Source organism: Ovis canadensis, chromosome 5 (genome assembly GCF_042477335.2).
Source record: "Ovis canadensis isolate MfBH-ARS-UI-01 breed Bighorn chromosome 5, ARS-UI_OviCan_v2, whole genome shotgun sequence".
In the NCBI taxonomy this organism is placed as follows: domain Eukaryota; kingdom Metazoa; phylum Chordata; class Mammalia; order Artiodactyla; family Bovidae; genus Ovis; species Ovis canadensis.
In genome coordinates this window covers 31750475-31771697 of record NC_091249.1, presented here as the reverse complement: position 1 = coordinate 31771697, position 21223 = coordinate 31750475, and the positions used below count along the sequence as shown (strand labels likewise).

Here is a 21223-nt window from a genome sequence, read left to right as displayed (position 1 = left end):
GGTGCAGTGTAACACCCTCTCACCCAGCCCCCAACCCTCCACTCACAAGCTCATCTCCCTTTCTGTCTGTCTCGCTCCTGGGCATGCCTACCATCCTGCACACTGGGGTCTCTCCTTCATGAGAAGATCAGCTCCAAATGGGGCTGGGATGTCTGGTTTGTCCCCTAGGTCTAAACCAATGCCTGGCACACAGTAGGTACTTATTTAAAACCCACCAAATGAAAGAGAGCACAGAAGCAGCCATAGTCCAACAGCAGAGACAGGATTTGAACCCAGGTCAGGAGAGTCTCCAGACTGTGATTTCCACCCCACTCCTTATCATAGACACTATGCGGCCTCAGTTTCCTCATCCATTAATGGGAACAATCTCAGCTCCGTTCTGCCTGAGGCTGGTAATTGTCAGATTTATGACTTATTCCATGAGTGTATGTTAAATTAGTGCTTCTCATGCGGGGGTGCCATCAAGAAGATGGGGCCAGGGGTGCTCCATATCCCACAGTGCCCAGGACACCCTCCCCCCAGGGAAAGCTCTGGCCCCGACGCAAGCAGTACCAAGGGCAGGGGAAACCCTGAGTCAACGAAAAATGCTCAGCACCCTCAGCCTGCCACTCCCACTATGAGGAATATAGCCCAGAAGACACAGGCCCTGGAAAGTGACTGGCCAGATCATGGCCCAGTTATGTCTGGCCGCTGACCCAGAGGCAATGTGGGGTGATGGGTAGGAACCTGGGCTCTGGCACCAGGCAGTCAGGCTGCTTCCTGGCTATAATGTAACCTCACTGTGCCTCAGCTTCCTCATCTGTACAATGGGGATGGGGAAAATAGTATCCATCTCATCAGATGGTGGTGGTTGATCTGAATGGGTTAGGCATTTCTTGTAAAACAATATGAAAACAAGAAAAAGCACAAATGTACAAAGCAGGTGTGTATGTCTCTGGTGTTCTCATCCAGGGGCAATAATTCTTATGCTCGTGATAACCCAAGATTGCAGGCCTACTATGTGTAGGCAGCATGCAGGGGTTATGGCATGTCCATGTCCTGGGAATGCTGGGAGGCAGATGATGCTGAGTCTCATTCAATCATGGTGGAAACAGCCACTGAGAGAGGCTGACTCATTGGCCCAAAGTCAGCTAGCAAGTTGACAGCAAAGTCAGGATTCAAATCTAGCCTAATACCAGATCCCAGTTTTTCTGCTGACTTGACATTTAATGTCCCCTTAGGCCTGAATAACACTCCTCTAAGCCCTTAGTTGTGACATAGACTTTGGCATTGGGCCCAGGACCAACCCTCATCCTTCCCACGTTACTTCTACAAACACAGCCTTGCCCATCCCCAAACTACACAAAACTTTTTTTTTTTTTTTAAACTCCAGGCCTTTCCATGTGATAACACCTTGACCAGTAATGCCCTTTCTATAGGCAAACTCCTACACACCCACAAAACCCCAGCTCCAATGCCCTCTCTCCCAAGAAGCCTCCCCTGGCTCCTCCTGGGAAGATTTGATTGTCTGTGTGTCAAACAATTGGTCACTGGTGTTTCTACTTGTGGCAAGCGAAAGTGAACTCTGCGGCTTCTTCAGGAGCAACTTCAAGTAAGTCCCTGCCTCCTCCTCTAAGCCTTGGTTTCTCTGATCCAAAAATGGGGATGGTAATGAGACTAGCTGGGTTCTGTGAGGTGGAGGGAGAGGAGGCAGATAAAGTCTGCATTTAGCACTGGTCTGGGTGCAGAGTCGATGCTTCGGAAACCCACATGGTCACTCCTGTTACTATGACTGCTTTTTAATGCCATCCTTAAGATCGGTCTCTGCACCTCACAGGACCCAGCACAAAGCAAGCATTCTACTTGGCCTCGTTCACGGAGCACAAAGGTTCTGCTTGGCAAAACCACGGGCCCTCAGGGAGAGGTGGGGACACGTTTTCACATGCGCACATGCAAACTCAGATACCCGCACTTACCTTCTGCGGCACAGCCTCCGACCAGCAGGACCACGAGGAGGCCCACAGGCCTGATCACAGATGCTACACCATGGCCCCAGGCAGGCGCCATGCTCAGCCGTGACCTGCAAACTTCGACCTTCGACCTCCACCCTGAAGGGGGGGATAGCCCCCCAGGTCCCTCACAGAGAGGCCTCGAGCCAAGCGTCAGACGGGGCAGCGTCTGCAGAGATAAACAAAGGGGCTGTGAGAGGGGAGCAGGAATCCAGGGTGCCTTTGTGGGGGAGGCAGCTGGAGGATCACAGAGGGGCAGAGGAGAATTATGGGGTTTGAGGGTCATGGGGTGATGATGGGGCAGAATGAGAGCACTGAGCCCCTATGATGAACTGAATGTCTGTGTTCTGCCCCCCAAAAATCATGATGTTGAAATCTAACCCTTTGTGTGGATGATATTAAAGGTCTTTGGGAGGCAGTCAGGTCATGCGGTGGAGCCCTCATGAATGGGATTAGTGCCCTTATAATGGGGCTTCCCTGGGGGGTTCAGACGGTAAGAAATCTGCCTGCAGTGTGGGAGACCCAGGTTCAATCCCTGGGTTGGGAAGATCCCCTGGAGAAGGGAATGGTTATCCACTCCAGTATTCTTGCCTAGAGAATCCCATGGATAGAGGAGCCTGGTGGGCTACAGTCCATGGGGTCGCAAAGAGTCAGCCATGACTGAGTGACTAACACTTTCAAAGGGACCCAAGGAGCTCCCCCGCTACCCCCACCACGAGGACACAGCAAGAAGAGGATCATCTGCGAATCAGGAGGCGGGTTTTCACCAGACACTAGATCTGCCAGCATCTTGATCTTCGGCTTTCGGCCTCCAGAACCGTGAGAAATGAGTGTTGTTTATAATCTGCTCAGTCTGTGATATTTTTTTATGTTAGCCTGAATGGACAGAGACACCCCTACCCCTGGCTGGGTCCTGATCCCACTTAAGCCTCAGCTCCAATGGAGCCCAGACCCAAGACCTTGGCTGAGCCCCCCACTAGAAATCACTCTGAACATCCAAGTCCTCCCATTCCCAGGCTGAGCCTGTTGAAGGCCAAGGCTCCGGGTGACTCTGCTGACTGTCCCTACCACCAGGACCCTTTGGCCACCAGATGGATCCTCCCTCCCAAACACCTCTGCTGGTTTCTGCCCTGCTCTAACACCTATGGCTCCTGTGACCCCCAGAGGAAGCCGTTCCTGCTGATCTCCTGCCCCCTCCCTTGGGAGGTGTTGGCCACACAGCCCCAGCTCAACCCCACCTCCAAGCCTTTGAACCCACTAAGTTCCTTGCCGGGAATGCTGTTCCCCCCAACCCCAACTGCTGCGTGACAGGTCTCAGTCCCACTGTTGCTTCCTCCAGAAGCCCTCCCTGCCTCTCACAGGTCAGCCCCCACCCCCATGCCACATCCCACGGCTTCAGAAACGACTGAGCTCATCCTCCACGGCATTTATCCCAGCGTGCAAGTCAAATGCGAACGTGTATCACCAGAGTCTGTTTCTCCCACGGAATTCAACCTCTGCTGAGGCAGAAGGGTCCTTCTTGGGACCCAAACCCTGGGACAGCCCCCTCCCCAGTGCCTTCCCTAGCCAGGGCACAAGGGAGGGACAGGCAGAGGCCATGCCCTGGGTGGGTCCAGACCATGGCCACAAGGATGGGTGCCACGTAATGATGGGGCGGCCCCTGTGATTCTGGCTCCCAAAATACCCAGCTGCGGTCACCTCGCCCAGCCCCAGAGCAGCCCTAGGGGAATGCTGGGGTGGTGGTGGCCGGGTCATGGTCCAGGGTGGAGAGTGGAGAAATCAGGATGAGAAGAGTGGGGGCTGGGGGGCTCAACAGGCACACAGTTAGACCACATGAGACCAGACAGAGATGGAGGCTGCTTGCACACAGTCAGGTCACAGACAGGGAGACCAGACACCATCACAGATGTACAGTCAGGTGACAGAGATGGGTCCACGTGCCTCGGTTCAGTCCAGTCGCTTAGTCATGTCCGACTCTTCCTGTCTATCACCAACCCCCAGAGTTTGCTCAAACTCATATCCATCAAGTCGGTGATGCCATCCAACCATCTCATCCTCTGTCGTCCCCTTCCCCTCCTGCCCTCAATCTTTCCCAGCATCCGGGTCTTTTCTAACAAGTCAGTTCTTTGCATGAGGTGGCCAAAGTATTGCAGCTTTAGCATCAGTCCTTCCAATGAACGTTCAGGATTGATTTCCTTCAGGATTGACTGGTTTGATCTCCTTGCAGTCCAAGGGGCTCTCAAGAGTCTTCTCTAACACCACAGTTCAAAGGCATCAATTCTTCGTAGTCAGGCCAATAACACTCACCACAGGCACACGGACAGGCACAAAATCAGGCTCCAGACACAGGGTTGCAATGGGGCTGACAGCATATGTCAACAGTCAGATCAGAGGCAGACACGGGTCCACGCAAGATCACAGATACACAGCCAGGGGAGACACGCACACACAGGGTCACGGGCACGCAGGCAATATACACACACAGCTGGGTTGTGAGCGAACATGAGTATGGAGGCAGATGCGAGCTCCATGGGACACGGGAGGTGAAAACACACAGCCCCCTGACTCAGATGTGGGCACATAGTGGGGCGACAGAGATAGGCAGTCAGCAGACAGAGCTTGCACCCATCCAGACAATATACACCCAGAAACGCATAGTCAAGACCCCCTCATCCACGTGTACACACACAGGCACACGCACAGTCAGACCACAGGCACACACTGGGACCCAACTGGTCCAGGATGTGCAGATGGGGAAACGGAAGCCTGGAGCCAGCCACCTCCCCTGGCAATCCCTCTACAGGCCCTTTCAGAGCAAAAGTGGCTGACGAGGACGGTGAAGGCCCTGGAGAAATGGCCCGTGGCCAGCTGCGGCCAGGGTGACCACAGCAGCTGACGCCACCCACAGATGCACACAGACTCAGCCCCATCTGGGGGACAGGGTGGGGCTCTGGCCCAGACCACTTGGATCGGCGGGTCAGGCCTACGCAGAGCCTCAGGGAAACCGAGGCAGCGTAGCAACACAGACTGCCAAACCCAGGGTTGCCAGGGCCCCCTGGCATGAGGGTAAGGTGGGGGTGACCTCCTAGTTCCTGTCTACTCACCTCTAATACAAGTTGGCATGGGCAGGGGTCACCCACATGAAGGGCCCCGGCCACGATGCTCCCCCAATCCCCCATGCCCCATGGAAGCCAAGGGCAGCCGCCTTCTAGACTGGGAGGCCCCTAATTACCCGCTGGGCCCACGCCTTCTCAATGACTGGGCAGGATGGGGCTGATCCAGGCACAGGCGGGGCCTGGCCATCAGCTCCTAGCTCCCCCAAAGAGGCCAGTCCAGCCTGCTGGGTGCGGGGAGGGAAGAGCACTGGGGGTTTGCAAGGCCTGGGGCAGGAATGGGGGTAGGAGAGGATCAGACAGAACAGAAGGTTCCAAGTTCCAGGGTCTCTCAGGGCCCCACCCTCCCTGAAGGATCTTGCTATAGCAAAGCCCCTGGCTCTCTCCCTCCTCTGGCTTCCTGCAAGACTCGGGTGTGAGAGTCTTCTACAAGGGGTCAGGGGAGGAGATAAACAAATCCTATCAGCTCTGCCTTCAAAGTCTAGTCCGAGTCTGTCTACTTCTTACCCTTTTTTCTGTCTCTATTTGGTCCAGTCCCATCATTGCTCTCCTGGACCGATGCTGTCATCACCTGCCATGTCTCCTGCCCTGTCTGTCCTTGCCTCAAAGCCAGAGGGCCCCAGTGAGCATCCAAGCCAGGTCCCATGCCCCTTCCTTTGGGGGTGAAAGTGCAAGTCCTCCCCACCACTCAAAAGGCTGTACAGGACCTCCTCCACCCACCCGCCCCACTCCCTCTGCTCAAGCCACAGGGGCCCCCTGGCACAGTTCCTAAACACATCTGTCTCAGGACCTTTGCATGTGCTATGCCCACTGCCTGGACCTTACTACCTCCAGATTCAATATTAATATGAACCCGCCTTCCAGCGCAAGAGACGTAAGTGATGTGGGTTCAGTTCCTGGGTTGGGAAGATCCCCCAGAGGAGGGCATGGCAACCCACTCCAGTATTCTTGACTGGAGAATCCCATGGACAGAGAAGTCTGGTGGGCTACAGTCCATGGGGTTGCAAAGACTTGGATGTGACTGAAGTGACTTACCATGCACACATACGTGATTACTTGGCTGAGAATTAAAGGGGGAAGCAGAATGGGGGTGGGTGTCTCCACAGAACGGAACAGCATGAGGAAGGGCAAGGAGCAGATGGGGAGAGATTAGGGCAGAGTGGTGGCAAGGAGGCCTCAGCAGGGAGGCCTCTGAGCAGGGGGGAGGGGATGTGGCCAGACTGGCGCCACGCCAAGCCTCCTCTATGGCCATCACCCATAAAGCAGCCTGGGTCACCAGCCCCAGCACGGCTGAGAAAGAGAAACTGAGGTGGGAGCTTTGGGGCAGCATGACGCAGCGAGATCCCCAAGGTCCTGGAGGATGGCGTGGTCGTTAAGAAGGGAACAGCCACCCATGCGAGTGACAGGAAATAACCTGGGTGGCCAGTGAGGCTGGGCACAGCATGCGGAGGAGGGGAGGAGGGGAGGGAGCGGCCTCTGCACAAGGAACCCAGGGCGCGGGAGGATCCCTGCCCGCCTCTGTGCCAGGCGCCAAACTGTCCACCATCCACGCCCAGCAGCTGGGCACTGGTGGGTGCTCAACCTGCACAGATGGGGAAACTGAGGCTCACAGAGGAAAGGAGACTCTGCCAAAGCCCCTCAGCTGGACGGAGCCTTGGTTCCATCGTCCACGTCGACACAGGACTGTGTTCTTCCCTAGCTGCTGTGTGATCTCGGGAAAATGAATGACCCTCTCTGGGCCTGGTGCTGCTGGACGGCCTCTAGGGGCTACCAGGCTTTGCTCAGAGTGGGTGAGCGGGCAACCATTCCAGTCAGGCGCCAGGGCGCAGGTCACGCGATCCTGGAGCCAGCTTTTTGTGCCCACACACAGCAGGGAGCATGAAAGGGTGATTATGACCAGGACTGGGCAGCAAATAGGCTCTGTGTCGCCTTCACGAGGCAAGGTCTCCTGGGGGTCTGAGGACTCCCTGCTGCCTCTCCCTGCCCCGCCTCTGGGTCTGGGCCATCCTGGGGACCAGGGGGCTCGTCTGTGCAACCCTGACCCTCAGGGATTTCCAAAGGCCAGGCAGAGGGAAGGCTGGGTGGCTTGTCCCTATTAAGGAAAAGTCCCTCAGGGATGCACAGTCCCATGGCCATCACACCCACCCCCCCCCCACCCCCATACCTCTGTGGCTCCGCTGCCTCCTTTCTGGGCCTGGGGACTTTCCTGCAGCCTGGACCCCCTTTCCCAGGGCCTCAGGGGTGGGCCTTCCTGCCTCCTGCCTCCCTGGGTTGCTGTGTCCCCAAAGGTTGACACAGGGGCCAAGCTCTGCCCCTGCAGCCCCTGGTGGACTCCATGCGGCTCTGGCTGAGGCCCCCTCCCTCTTGGGGCCTCAATGTCCTCCCACAGGCAGACGGGCTCAGGGTGCGGCCAGGTGAGGCTGGCCCTGTTACCTTCCAGGAATGAGCTAGGACCAGGGCCCAGGGTTCTGCCTTTAATTGACCATTGGTTTGTATTGCAAGCTGTCCCCAAGGGTCCCCACAGCCTGGAATGGATGGGCAGGGCGTCTGGGGAGCCAGGCCCAGTCCCAGAGGGAGTAATGAGTGTCTTTTCCACATGCCCAGCCCTTTGAAGTACTCCCCATGCTTCCTTCTGTTTGACAGAGGAGGAAATTGAGGCTCAGAGAGTGCTAGCTGCACATTGAGGGTCACACACCAAGGTTAAGGGTGGGTTAAGATTTGAGGCCAGAGACCAGCTCCCAGTCAAGCTCAGAGTCCACACTCCCTGCAGGGCCTCATTGCCAGAGTGGCTCCTGCCAGCATGTCCCCTGCACCGGCTCCGTGCGGGAGCCTGGAACATCAAGATCTGGGTGCACCTCTGCCCTGCTCACACCTGCCGGGCTCCCTAGCACCTCTACTCGATGTACTGGGCCTGCCCTGTTCCCTCTTTGCGTGGTTCTCAGAACGCACTGCTCTGCCTCGGGCCTCTGGGCCTTTCCTAATACAGGTCTTCCTTCCAGGGGACCCACTTGTCAACTCATCCTTCAAGCCGTAGCCACAGACCTCCTCATCCCAGGCTGAGAGTGGACTCGTCCAGGGACCCGACCTCTGCCCAGTCCTGACCCTTGACCCTGGGGCTGGAAGTAGCTGTTTTGGACTCTGCCCCTCCTCTGCTCTAAAACCTTCCCTGGTTTCCATCAAAGTCCACTCAAATCTAGACTCCTAACCTCAGCCACCCAGAACAGCCAACTCCATCACATCGCACGGCAAGTGCTGTTTGCCCCGTGGGTGTCCCTACTCATCACCTTCTGGCTCACACAGGGACATTTGTGCACGATGTCCCCTCCGTCCAGCACACCTTTTCATCACTCTCCAACCAACCGCAGCCTGCACAATCATACTCGGGTCTCAGTGGAGCTGTCACCTCCTCCAGGAAGCCCTCCTGCATACCCCAGGCAGGATCATGGCCCCCTCTGGACTGTCCCAGTGCCAGTGTCTCCCATCATAGCTCTACTCCTCACAGACCTATCAACCTCCAGGATGGGAGTCTTCTCCCCACTCCAGGAATGTGCGTTTATTAGATGCCTACTTCATGCCTGGCCCCATTTGACCCACGCCATTCCTGTGTTCACGTCCTTTTCAGAGAGGGAAACTGAGGCCAGAAGAAGCCACCATGTCAGCCGACATGGCTCTTGGGTGTAGGGAAACTGCTCAAGCATTAAGAGACGGAGGGGAGGCTCATCAAGGGGCAGGCAGAGGTTGGAGGGCTGGGCCAGCCCCCAACAGGGGTTCTCCCTCCCCCAGGAAGCCCCTCTGGGGTAGGAATCGGGGAAGCAGGACTCTTAGGCAATAAGCGGGGCAGGGTGGGGGACGGCGGGGTGGGGGGGTGGTGTCCAACACAGCAGTGCAAAGAAACTATGTTTGTTGTTTTAGCCAGTCAGTCATGTCCAACTTGGGGACCCATGGACTACAACCCACCAGGCTTCTCTGTCCATGAAAATTCTCCGGTAAGAATACTTGAGTGGGTAGCCATTTTCATCTTCCGGGGATCTTCCCAACCCAGGGATCAAATCCAGGTCTCCTGTTTGGCAGGTGGATTCTTTACCACTGAGCCACCTGGGAAGCCCCCATAAAGCAACTATACTTCAATAATAAAATTTAAAAATTAAAACAAAACGGGGAGGGCAGGTGGAGGATTCAGAGGCATGGGAACTTAGGGACAAGGAGACAGGCATGGAGAGAGGGTCGGTGGGAGCTGATATACTTGCCTGACCCTTCAGTTTATTAAAGACACCAAGACGCAGAGAATAAATCTGAGGGGCGCAGGGACAAACAGACAGAGGGAAACTTTCTGGGAGTTTTGGGGAGCAGCAAGAGCAAGGATCCCAGCCAATTACGCCCCTACCCCCATCCCACCCCCGGAGTTCTGTCACCTCCTCTGCAAAGCGGGTCCCCAGCGGGAAGAAAGCCAAAGCCCCCTATCAGAAGCCCTCTATCAGAGCACCCCCTCCGCCCGGGCTGGGAGCGAAGGCTGCCGGGGCCTGGCTCCACCCCCAGGAGGTGGGAGAGGAGGTCGGGCTGGGGGCCAGGCGGGGGAGGGGACCCCACGGAGCATAACGGTCTGGAGTTTTCCAAAGTTATAGACCGACCGGTCTGAATGGGGGAGGCGCGCCAGGCAGCGGTGGGCTTGAGATGTCCCTGGTGGGTAGCCAGGCCAGACCACACGCAGCGGGGGTGTGGAGGGAACACGGAGGGTACCCCCCCGCCCCCGTCTCGGGAGCCTGAGTAGGGGCGAAGAAAGAGACAAAGCCCAGCGCAGACTGAGCCTCGAGGTGGAAGGGGGTCCCAATGCACTCACCCTAAGGCTCAGAGATCAGGGCCCGGGTCCCCGCGCTGCCTCGGCCGGGCCGGCTGCAGCCCTTCCCTGGGTCCGCCCGGAGCGCCGCGCGCTGCGAGTATTGAGAGAGGCCGAGGCCCAGCGAGCTCGGCCTGGGGGCGGGGCGGGGCGGGACCATGGGCGGAGCCGGCAGGGGGTGGGCCTGGGGAGAGGGCTCCACAGCAAACCTCGGGCGGGGCCCGGCCGGAAGTAGGGCGGGGGGACCAGTTGGGAGCCAGATCTGTGGGCACTGGAAGCCTACGTGGATTGGGGTCCTGTGCCCGGGAGGCCCCCAGGGAGTGCACTGTGTGCACTCCGCTCCCGGAGGTGCACATACCCGAGGGGGCGCCCCAAGGGACATAGCCCAAGAACCTCCCTTTGGAAGGCCAGATGCCAGAGGGCGCCCCCTACCCTGCTCCTCTCTCCCTTCCAGGCGCTGACCGTGGCCATGGTAACAGATAAAGGGACTGGATGCTGGACAGGGCGTCAGAGGGGGCGCCCCAAACAGACCCAAATACAGGAGGTCGAAGAAGGGGCAGAAAGTCCCCTCCCAGTCTGGGTTGGATGGCAAAGGCCGCGCCCCCTACGAACACAGAAGTCCACAGGGTGGGGGAAGGGCGCAGGCACAAAGAGGCTTTCCTTCTGCTGGGAGTCCAGGAGGGGGCTGGCGGTGTTTGTGGTGGGGGGGCGAACGGGAACACTGTGGCACAGGCCCCCCACCCGAGCCACAACTGTGGGGAGAGGGCGGAGAGCACAGGGCCAGATTGGAAACAGATGGGGCCACCGTGCCAAGCCCGAGACACCCGATCCGGAGGGGGAGGGGAAGACAGGGCAGGGGGGTGGGGAAGGAGGGGTGGCCCCACCCAGGCAGCCAATCCCAGCCGGCGCTGCGGCCCCGGTGCGGGTTTGAAAACTCCGAGGGAGAGGCCGGGAATTCGGAGGCCCGGTAGGTCCTGGGAGCTTGGGGAAGTCGTCAGGGAGGGGAGAGAAGCCTGACAGAGACCATGGGCCGCTGCGGGGGGCCGGTTTCCCCGGCTGATCCCATTCCAGGCGAATTCCACCTCTGATCCCGTTGGCTCAGGACGACTCCCACAGCCAGCCTGTATCGAGATCTAAGTATACTCCAGGCCTTGTGACGGCTCACATCACCCCACTGTCAATCACCCCCATTTTCCGAAGGGGTTAGGGAGGAACAGAGAGAAATGACCAAGGTCAGGAAGAGCAGGGATTCGAACCAAAGTTTGGGTCCAGCGACTAAGCACCCTTACCCACGATGCTACAGAAGGCCTGGAGCCAGAAAATGACAAATCACTATAAAGGTAAAGCCCAGGGATAAACAGCAGAGCTGAGACAGACAGGTCTCAGCCTCTAGAAGCTCACCGCCCAGTGGGGCAAAGAACATGGGCTCTGATGGGGGCGGTGAGGGTGCACAGGCAGCTGGGGGAGGCCCTGAGGGCCCCACTGTGAGCCCTTCTGCTAGGGACCTGGACTACTCACTTCCCAAGGTTGCCCATCCATGCCCTGCCAGATCTACCCCCATCTCTCCCCAGCACCGACTGCACCCTCCCTGGGTGATCTGCCCGTTTTCCGGCCCTGCTTTTGCAAAACAGAGCATATAATTCCACTTCCCCTGGCACAGGGGAGCCATGCATTGGAGAGCCATGCACCAGATTCTTCAAAACACAGGGCACATGGTAAGTACTCTACATCTACAGGCAGACTCTCCACTTGCCCCTTCTGCATGGGACACATAGTAGGTGCTGCTAAATGAACACATAGTAGGTGCTGCTAAGTGAGAAATATTCTGACACCTCCTTTCCCCATAACCCGGGGGGGGGGGGGCATAGCTGATGCTTCATAGAGGTGGGACAGACACCTGGAAATCCAGCACCTTGTGGGAAGCACACAGGAGGTGCTCTGGGTCAACATGGGTGTGGAATCAAGCGGCAGAACCTCCTCCCTACCGCAGTGTGGTAGGACACACAGTGGACCCTCAGAGAATGCCCTCAGGAGCATGCTTCGCTTGCATCTACAGGCTGATGGTCCAGGCCAAGGGCTCGTGCAGACCCTGGTTTGAATCCAGGTACATCCCACATGACTTCAAGCAAGAATCTGCGCCATTTGGGGCCTTGGTTTCCCCATATGAAATGCAAAGCAGGCACACAACAGGCACCCAATGAACCCATGTCATCAGGCTGGGTGACCTGGGGCAGAAATGCCTGTCTCTGGGCTGCTCAAGCACCAGAGGATGGTGGCTGGGGATGTGCCACCCCCTCCCAGGCAGGCCTTACCCTGTCTGCGCCCTTGCCTGTGTCTCCCTGGAAATGACTTCCTGCTTCCAGGTGAAGGAGGAGACCACAGTGGGGTAGGAACACAGCCGCCTCCTAGGTAGAGGTGGAGCCAGACAAGCCCTGCGTCTGGCCTCCCTCAGCTGGGAGGCCCTGTCTGCTCAATGGCCTGAACAATCCCCACCCCACCCCCCAACCATCACAGTTCTGATCATCCCATATGTTAACTGTCTGGACACAGGTCTGTCTCTCCCACCAGACTGTGACCTCAGGGGACAGGGCTGGGTTTGTCTCTGTCTCGATCAGAGTGTGTGCCCCGAGTTGGGTGCCCAGCACCCAGCAGGTTCTCAGCAAACATTTCTGTAATAGCCAGGCTGAGTTCTTACCCAGAAGAGCACCCCCTCCAAGTTCTACATTCTCCCCAAGATGCTACAGTGTGCATCCCAAAGCAGGGGTCTTCATCCACCCTTTTTTTATTTATCCATTTTTAAAATTTATTCGGCTGTGTCAAGTCTTAGTTGCATCATGTGGAATCTTTAGTTACAGCATGTGGGATCCAGTTCCCTGACCAGTGATGGAACCTGGGCCCCTTGCATCGGGAGCATGGTGTCTGAGCCACTGAATCACCAGGGAAGTCCCTATCTGCCCTCTTTTAAAAAATGTTTCTTTTTATTTATGAATTTATTTGCACCAGGTCTTAGTTGCAGCACATGGAATCTTAGTTCCCTGACCAGGAATCGAACCCAGGCACCCTGTATTGGAAGCAGGGAGTCTTAGCCACTGGACCACCAGGGAAGTTCCTACGATGTGCCAGGCCTGGCTGGAGGCACTGGAGATGGAGCAGTGACCAAGACTGAGCAGGATCTCTGCCCTCATGATCCTGATGCTCCAGGACAGGCAGTGGATGAGGAGGGAAATAAAGAAAATACACCAGGTAGTTGGTGCTAGGTGCTATGAAGATGAACAAAGTAGGGACTTTCCTGGTAGTCCAGTGGTTAAGACTCTGTGCTTCCAATGCAGGGGCCTGGGTCTAGTACCCTGTTCCGGAAACTAGGATCCTACATTTGCCTCATGGTGTGGCCAAGTGAAAAAAAAAAAAAAAAGATGGACGAAGTGAGGGAAGAGGGGACATGTGGGGTGGGATGCAGTATTAAATAGGAAGGTCAGGGAGTGGGAAGTCAACATTCAAAAGTCTAAAGAAATCAACCCTGAATCTTCACTGGAAGGACTGATGCTGCAGCTCCAAAACTTTGGCCACTTGATGTGAAGGGCTGACTCACTGGAAAAGACCCTGATGCTGTGAAAGACTGAGGGCAGGAGCAGAAGGGGGCAACAGAGGATGACATGGTTAGATAACATCACTGACTCAAAGGACATGAATCTGAGCAAACTTGGGGAGACAGTGAAGGACAGGGAAGCCTGGCGTGCTACAGTCCATGGGGTTGCAAAGAAGCTGGACAGGATTGAGGGAGGGAATGACAAGGAAGGGAGTGGGAAGGTGACATCTGAGTAAGACCTGAAGGAGGTGTTGCACGTGCAAAGGCCTTGGAGCAGAACAGTCTCTGGTGTGGTGGAGGGACAGCAAAGAGACCCGTGTGGCTGGAGCAGAGTGAGTGAGGAGGAGAGGAGGCAGCGAGGGGAACAGGGCAGGTTGATGCAGGGCCTTAGGCTACCCTGAAGGAGGTGGGCATGCTGGAGGGCTGTAGGCAGAGGAAAGGTGGGGTGTGACTCAGGTATTCCCAGATACCCTGTGGCTACCGCATGGAGAACAGACTGGGGGTGGGGGAGCTGGAGAACCAGGGCAGAGGTGACTGCACTGGGTCAGGCAAGTGATGAGGGAACTGATCAGGTGGAGGCAGAGAAGTGAGGTGGCAGGGTGGGGCAGGGAAGGGCATGGGCACATTTTGGATAGATTAGGAAGGCAGAGCCAAGGAAGTTTTCTAAAGGGTTGGTTGTGAGGTGCAAGTTAAAGAGGGGACTCAGGATGATTACCTTGAGCACTCTGATCTGAACACGCTGAAGGCTAGAGCTGCCACCTCCGGGAAGCCCTCCCTGACTGCTCGGCCCACCCAATGCCCGTGAGGAGCCCCAGGCGGAGCCCACAAATCAGTTGCTACATCCTCTCTATACACACAGGAGGCCGCTGTCCTTGGGATGCAGCCTGGGGCTAAATCACGTCAGCTCCTGCAGCTGGGACATTTGGGGGGTAATTTTTTTTCAAAATAACTTTTCTTCTAATTATAAAATAGGCTCGTGCAGCAGAAAATTAGGGGAAATCAGCATGAAGAAGAAAATAAAAATTGCCCACAATCCACCCCTCTCCAGGAGAAGAACTGTTAGCATGTGGTCATTTTCATTCATTCTTTCCAGAAACACTTACTGAGCACCTACTGTGTGATGGGTCACTGAGGACACAGCAGTGGGACGAAAAGCGGCCCCCCCATCCCCTTACCCCGCCCCACCCCCGCGGCTCACAGTTAAGAGGGAGAGATGGATATGCACCGGAAAACGAACATCATCACTAACATAAGGCCAGAAGTACTGAGAGGCTGCAAAAAGAAAACAAAATGAACTGTAAGGCTCTAGAAGGATGAAGGGGTCTGGGGGAACCTCTCAGAAAGACCTTGACAGACAAACTCCTAGGGGAAGAGTTTCAGGCAAGAGGAGCAGTAAGTACAAAGGGCCTGAGGCTAACTGCCTCTTTCTAGTCTTTCTCAGATGGGTACCCAGAGATCACCATTATGAAACCATCTGCCAGGGTCCAGTCCACAGAGTTTAATGGGTCTTCACTCGCTCTCCAGTATAAACAACAGAAAAGGACATTGTGAGAGCAAGCTGTGACACTCCTTATTTCCAAGAAGAGGGTGATTCCCTCAGGATGGTCAGAAACCTTTGAGACCCACCCTGATGTGCCCACCCAGGTAAAGCTGCACCCTGGGGACTTCCCTGGTGGCCCAGGGGTTAAGAATCTGCATTGCAGTGCAGAGGATGCAGGCTCGATCCCTGGTCTGGGATGATCCCACATATGCTGGGAGCAACCAAGTCCACTCACTTCAACTATTGAGTCCTCGAGACACTAGAGGAGTCCAGTCGCAACTAAAGATCCTACATGATGCAAGTAAGACCCGACGTGCTTGCTAAGTCACCTCAGTCGTGTCTGACTCTGTGATCCCCTGGACTGCAGCCCACCAGGCTCCTCTGTCCATGGGATTCTCCAGGCAAGAATACTGGAGTGGGTTGCCAAACCCAATGTAGCGATATAAATAAATATTTTTTAAAAAAACAACAAAACAACTATACCCTGGACATTCTCAAGCAGGACCCCCCACTCCCAATCATTTCCCTGACTTCACATTTGGGACCAAAATTTCTGAAAATTTCATTTAAGGGCAACCACCAAGCTCCACGCACTTGGCTTTGGGAGCAAGAGAGAAACTGGTTGGGCAGCTTCCTGCTTTCTCAGGCTCTGGGGCTCCCGGGCCTCAGGTTGCCCAATGGGCCCCTCCCCACCCAGCTCAGCATTCATGCCCTGGGGCAGCGAGCGTGTGCCGACCAGCCCGGTGTCTGCCTCGCCCACACTGGCATCATGGCCCTGGCGCCGTGTCTGCCTGCCAGTCACACCGCAGTGAGCACGCTCCCTGCCACAGGCACGCAGCACCTCCTCATCTGCCTTTTCCATCTTCTGGTTCCCTCAGGCCTAGCTACCATCCTCTCCTGGAAAAAGCTGGGATGCTTTCAGGTGCAGCTGGATCCAGCAAACCTCTCTTCCCTGTGTCCTCCCCTGCTCAATGAATTGGAGTCTGTCCTTCCAGAGGCTCGGGCTAGAACCTGGGGACTAAGCCTGACTCCTCTCCTTCCCTCACCACATGCTGCTGGTCTGGAAATACTCTCAAGTCTCTCTCCAGATGCCCTTCCCATCCTGTCTAGTCCCCATCAGTACCCACCCGGACCAGTCACCCCTGTCCTGGTTCCCCAGCTCTGCTCTTTGCTCCACACAACCTGTTCCCCTCCACAGTAGCAAGAGGGTGCCAGTAAGTACCTGAATCAGCTCCCATTCTTCCTCTGCCCCCAACCCTCTAGGCTCCCAACTCCCTCCAACAAAAGCCCAAGTCCTGCGCTGCTGCCTAGAAGGCCCTTCAGGACCTGCCCCGTCCCTTCCCTGCCCTCCCCTCCTGGCTCACTCTTCTCCAGCCACGGGCCTCCTTGCTGTTTCCCCAACTCCCCAGGCACAGTCCTGCCCCAGGGCTTTTGCACATACTGGTTTCCTCCGTATGAAACACCCTTCCCCCACATTTTCACAGCTATTTCCTTCTGTCGACTCAGGTCTCCCTCAAACATTGCATCCTCAGAGAAGAACTGATCACCATGGTTGATCACTGCCACTCAGGTTACCAATTCCATCAGCCTGTATTGCATATTCATTCTCTAGCTTTTTTTTCTTGGAGGGGGGTCACTTATTTTCATCTGAAATTATCTACTTCTCATTTACTGCCTAGATTCATGCTGTCTGATAAGGAACCACCAGTCACATGTGACTAAATTAAAATTTAAAAAAATTAAAATTCAAAAACCAGCTCCTCGGTCACACCGTGTTTCCAGTGTGGTTCGTGGCCACAGGACTGGCACAGACATCACATATTTCTCTCAGCACAAAAAGTTCTGTGGACAGCTCTGCTGGAAGTGGTGGGAACTGGGAGGGGTAAGGCCAGGTCAGTTTCAGCTACTGCTGGGTCCTAGCGCCTGGCATGCAGTAGGCACTCAATAAAAGGTTTCTGAACGAAAGAATAAACTAATGGCTAAGAGGCCTTGCAAAGTCTGGAGGGGCTGATGTACGTCACTGGCAGAGGTCAGCAGGTACCATCTGCAGCCACAAATCCACACAGCTCGATTTGAACCTGGGTCTACTTGGCTTCCACCCCAGGCACCCTCTGGGGGCTGCTGCTCTGGCCCCAAGCGCAGACATTTGTGAAAAGCTGCTCCAACCACAGCCAGACTCCACTCTGCAGCCAGGTGCCAATGTGCTGACTCAGTCAGAGGTGGGGGTGGCAGGGGTAGCGCCTCTGCCAGGCCCCCCATCGCCCACCTTGAACCAGCTGTGGCCGCTTTAATATATCTGGCCACATCCTCTCTGTAAGATGCCTCTGTACCCGCCAGGTCCCCAGTGGGGACGCGTGTGGCATTTCCCCCCTCAAATCCTCCCTGTCTTGTTCCCGACTTCTGCCACATCCCAATAACCCTCATTAAATCTTTCATTCAACTGGCTCACGCCGTTCTCTTAAACTAATTTACTTTAGAAACTAAGTCTCTAACGCACAGCTCTAACTGCCTGGCCTTGAAAGTCACCAGAAAAATTATTACAATGAAACTATGAGTTGAGTTCTTCCATTTTCCCTGGATTCTGTTGCTAAACCCAGCAGCACAATGGGATTTGGTTATGGAGAGACTGGCAGGTATTGGTTTTAAAGATCACCCTGTACCCGACTGAGACTTTCTTATGACCTCTTACCGAATGAAAGCAGAGTCGCTGCTGGTCCGTGTAGCTCTGTGCCACCAGATGCTTCCTCCATTGGGTCACCCCTAAAAAGCTTCATGCTGGTGGCAGGTCCCTCTCAGGACTCATGGCCCAGAGAAGGCAGGAACCCTAGGTTCTTGGCCCATCTTGGTCCCCAAGGAGCTGTGTGGCCTTTAGCAAGTTCTTGCCCCTGTCTGGGTCTCTGTGTCCCCACCTGTGCAGAGGACAACTGGGTTTTTGGTTCCTGGGACTGATTTTGGTGGGGTCAAGGCCTTTGATGATCAGAGAAACTGAGGCACTGGCCAGAGAGATGCCCAAGACAGAGCTTCATGCAGTATTTGACCGACTTGCCTCATGAGGGTGGGACCCAGCCTTGGTCACTACTGAAATCTTAGCCATCTATCCTGTACAAGACCCTACTCTGAGTTTTGGAGATGCAGCAGGAACCAGGGCAGACAACCACCCAGGGTTTCTCTTCTAGGGAGGGAGATAGATGGAGGCAGCCACACAAAGATGGGGGTGGGGAGGGAATTCTGGGTAGAGGACACAGCGTGTACAAAGGTCCTGCGGTAGGAATGAAGACACTAAACTCTGGGGAAAGACAGGGAGACAGCGTTAGAGGAGTAAGGTGGAGGGATGTGATGTGAAGAATGAACATATTTGAGGCATGAACAATTATCATACTTCCGTAACAATTCTTTCACACATGCACTTAAAGAGCACCTGCTGTATACCAGGCTCCAGGCTGAGCAATAGAGACATAAGATGACCCAGGCAGTCCTGGCCCAGCATCAGGAAGTTCACAGGCTGCAGGGGAGGCAGATGGGGGGCTCTGGCAGTTAAGCGACCAGAGGTGTGACGAGGAATGCATCTGGCATGGGGGTGGGGAGGGCTTCTGGGAGAGCTGATATCGAAGATGTGAAGGAAGAGGGGAATTGGGAGAAGAAATCTAAGTGGTGCTGGATTAAATGGAAAGAAGTGGGGATGGGAACCTCAGGCTAAGTCTCACCTCACAGGTGAAAAGCCTGGGGAGCCAGACGACAGCAGAGCTGCCGTCCCTGCTTGACCCAGCCATGAGCTCAGGTGTGGGCATGACCTCTCTGGGTAGCTCCCCAAGTTCTCAAGTCCTCAAGGTGGGGCAAGGTGACGTCTTTAGACAGAGGTTGGGTCCAGGTCCCAACCCCACCCTCCTCCAAGACTTCAGAATGCTCTTTAAGGCTTAGTATGGGGCAAAGCTGAAGTTCAGATAATTTGGCTACCTGATGCAAAGAGTAATGCTCAAAATTCTCCAAGCCAGGCTTCAGCAATACGTGAACCGTGAACTTCCTGATGTTCAAGCTGGTTTTAGAAAAGGCAGAGGAACCAGAGATCAAATTGCCAACATCCGCTGGATCGTGGAAAAAGCAAGAGAGTTCGAGAAAAACATCTATTTCTGCCTTATTGACTATGCCAAAGCCTTTGACTGTGTGGATCACAATCAACTGTGGAAAATTCTGAAAGAGATGGGAATACAGACCACCTAACCTGCCTCTTGAGAAATCTGTATGCAGGTCAGGAAGCAACAGTTAGAACTGGACATGGAACAGCAGACTGGTTTCAAATAGGAAAAGGAGTACATCAAGGCTGTATATTGTCACCCTGCTTATTTAACTTCTATGCAGAGTACATCATGAGAAACGCTGGACTGGAAGAAACACAAGCTGGAATCAAGATGCTGGGAGAAATCTCAATAACCTCAGATATGCAGATGACACCACCCTTATGGCAGAAAGTGAAGAGGAACTAAAAAGTCTCTTGATGAAAGTGAAAGGAGAGTGAAAAAGTTGGCTTAAAGCTCAACATTCAGAAAACGAAGATCATGGCATCCAGTCCCATCACTTCATGGGAAATAGATGGGGAAACGGTGGAAACAGTGTCACACTTCATTTTTGGGGGCTCCAAAATCACTACAGATGGTGACTGTAGCCATGAAATTAAAAGACGCTTACTCCTTGGAAGGAAAGTTATGACCAACCTAGATAGCATATTCAAAAGCAGAGACATTACTTTGCCGACTAAGGTCCGTCTAGTCAAGGCTATGGTTTTTCCTGTGGTCATGTATGGATGTGAGAGTTGGACTGTGAAGAAGGCTGAGCGCTGAAGAATTGATGCTTTTGAACTGTGGTATTGGAGAAGACTCTTGAGAGTCCCTTGGACTGCAAGGAGATCCAACCAATCCATTCTGAAGGAGATCAGCCCTGGGCGTTTTTTGGAAGGAATGATGCTAAAGCTGAAACTCCAGTACTTTGGCCACCTCATGAGAAGAGTTGACTCATTGGAAAAGACTCTGATGCTGGGAGGGATTGGGGGCAGGAGGAGAAGGGGACGACAGAGGATGAGATGGCTGGATGGCATCACTGACTCGATGGACTGAGTCTGAGTGAACTCCAGGAGTTGGTGATAGACAGGGAGGCCTGGCGTGCTGCGATTCATGGGGTCACAAAGAGTCAGACACGACTGAGCGACTGAACAACAAGCAACAATGGGGGAAAGCGCTCTGAACCAAGCCAGGTGCAGAGTGTGCACTCAGTGAGCACTCTGGCCCTTATTCCTGGCTCTTCCTGTAGGCCAGGCATCCACAAAGCAGCTCACTGAATCACCTCAAAGACTGGGGTTACTATTCTCCCCATTTTTCAGTTGGAGAAACTAAGGCCTAGAGGTTGGGCTCCTATTCTCACCACGAGAAAGTGGCAGAACTAGGACTTGAACACAGGCTGGTTCTCACCTCCTCCCTTTCCCCCGATCCAGGCCTTGGCTTCCCTTCTTCCTGCCTGACTGGAGGTCACCCAGTCCTGGAATTTGTAGCATCTTGAACCTAGCCCATCTGTGACTTTGTAGCTCACATGTGGGTGGGGACTGGTGGCCCCATGGAGGCATAAAGATGGACCTCTGGCTCCCAGATATATCAGGTATTATGATTAATAATTAATTATTCCAGGACTTCCCTGGGGGTCCAGTGGCTAAGAATCTGTACTCCCAACACAGGGGGCCCAGGTTCAATCCCCAGTTAGGGAACTAGATCCCACATGCCACAGCTAAAAATCCTGAAGTGTGACAACTAAGATTCCTATGCAGCCAAAGAAATAAATATTTTTAAAAAATCATTAATTATTCCCCAGCAAGCAGTGCTCATCTAGGAGCCAGATGGAGGGAGTGCAGGTTTGGGTGAAGGCAGGGGTTTGGACTCAGCCATTGTCCTAGGAGATCTCACCTCCGGGCCTTTGCACTCTCCATTCGCCTGCTGGGAACATTCTTTCCTGTAAAATCCACCTGTCTCCCTCCCTCACCACCTCTGTTCAAATCTCACTTTTTTTTTTTTTTTGGCAGGCATGTTAGAAACACAGAGCATTAACCACTGGACCACCAGGAAGTCCCCCTCAAATGTCACTTTCTCAGTGAGGTCTTCTGGGACATCCTCTTGAAAATTT

General features: G+C 54.8%; 1 protein-coding gene across 1 annotated transcript in view; it reads right to left on the bottom strand.

Moving 5' to 3' along the window:
- The window catches only part of PTPRS (protein tyrosine phosphatase receptor type S), a 73242-nt gene extending 63137 nt beyond the window's left edge, over positions 1-10105 (bottom strand). The window contains exons 1-2 of the mRNA XM_069591409.1: positions 9939-10105; positions 1956-2157 (exon numbers count right to left, since the gene is read on the bottom strand). Coding sequence (XP_069447510.1) covers positions 1956-2046 — 91 coding nt within the window. The 5' untranslated portion in view covers positions 2047-2157; positions 9939-10105. The remainder of the gene's footprint in view (positions 1-1955; positions 2158-9938) is intronic.
- Positions 10106-21223: the final 11118 nt, after the last annotated feature.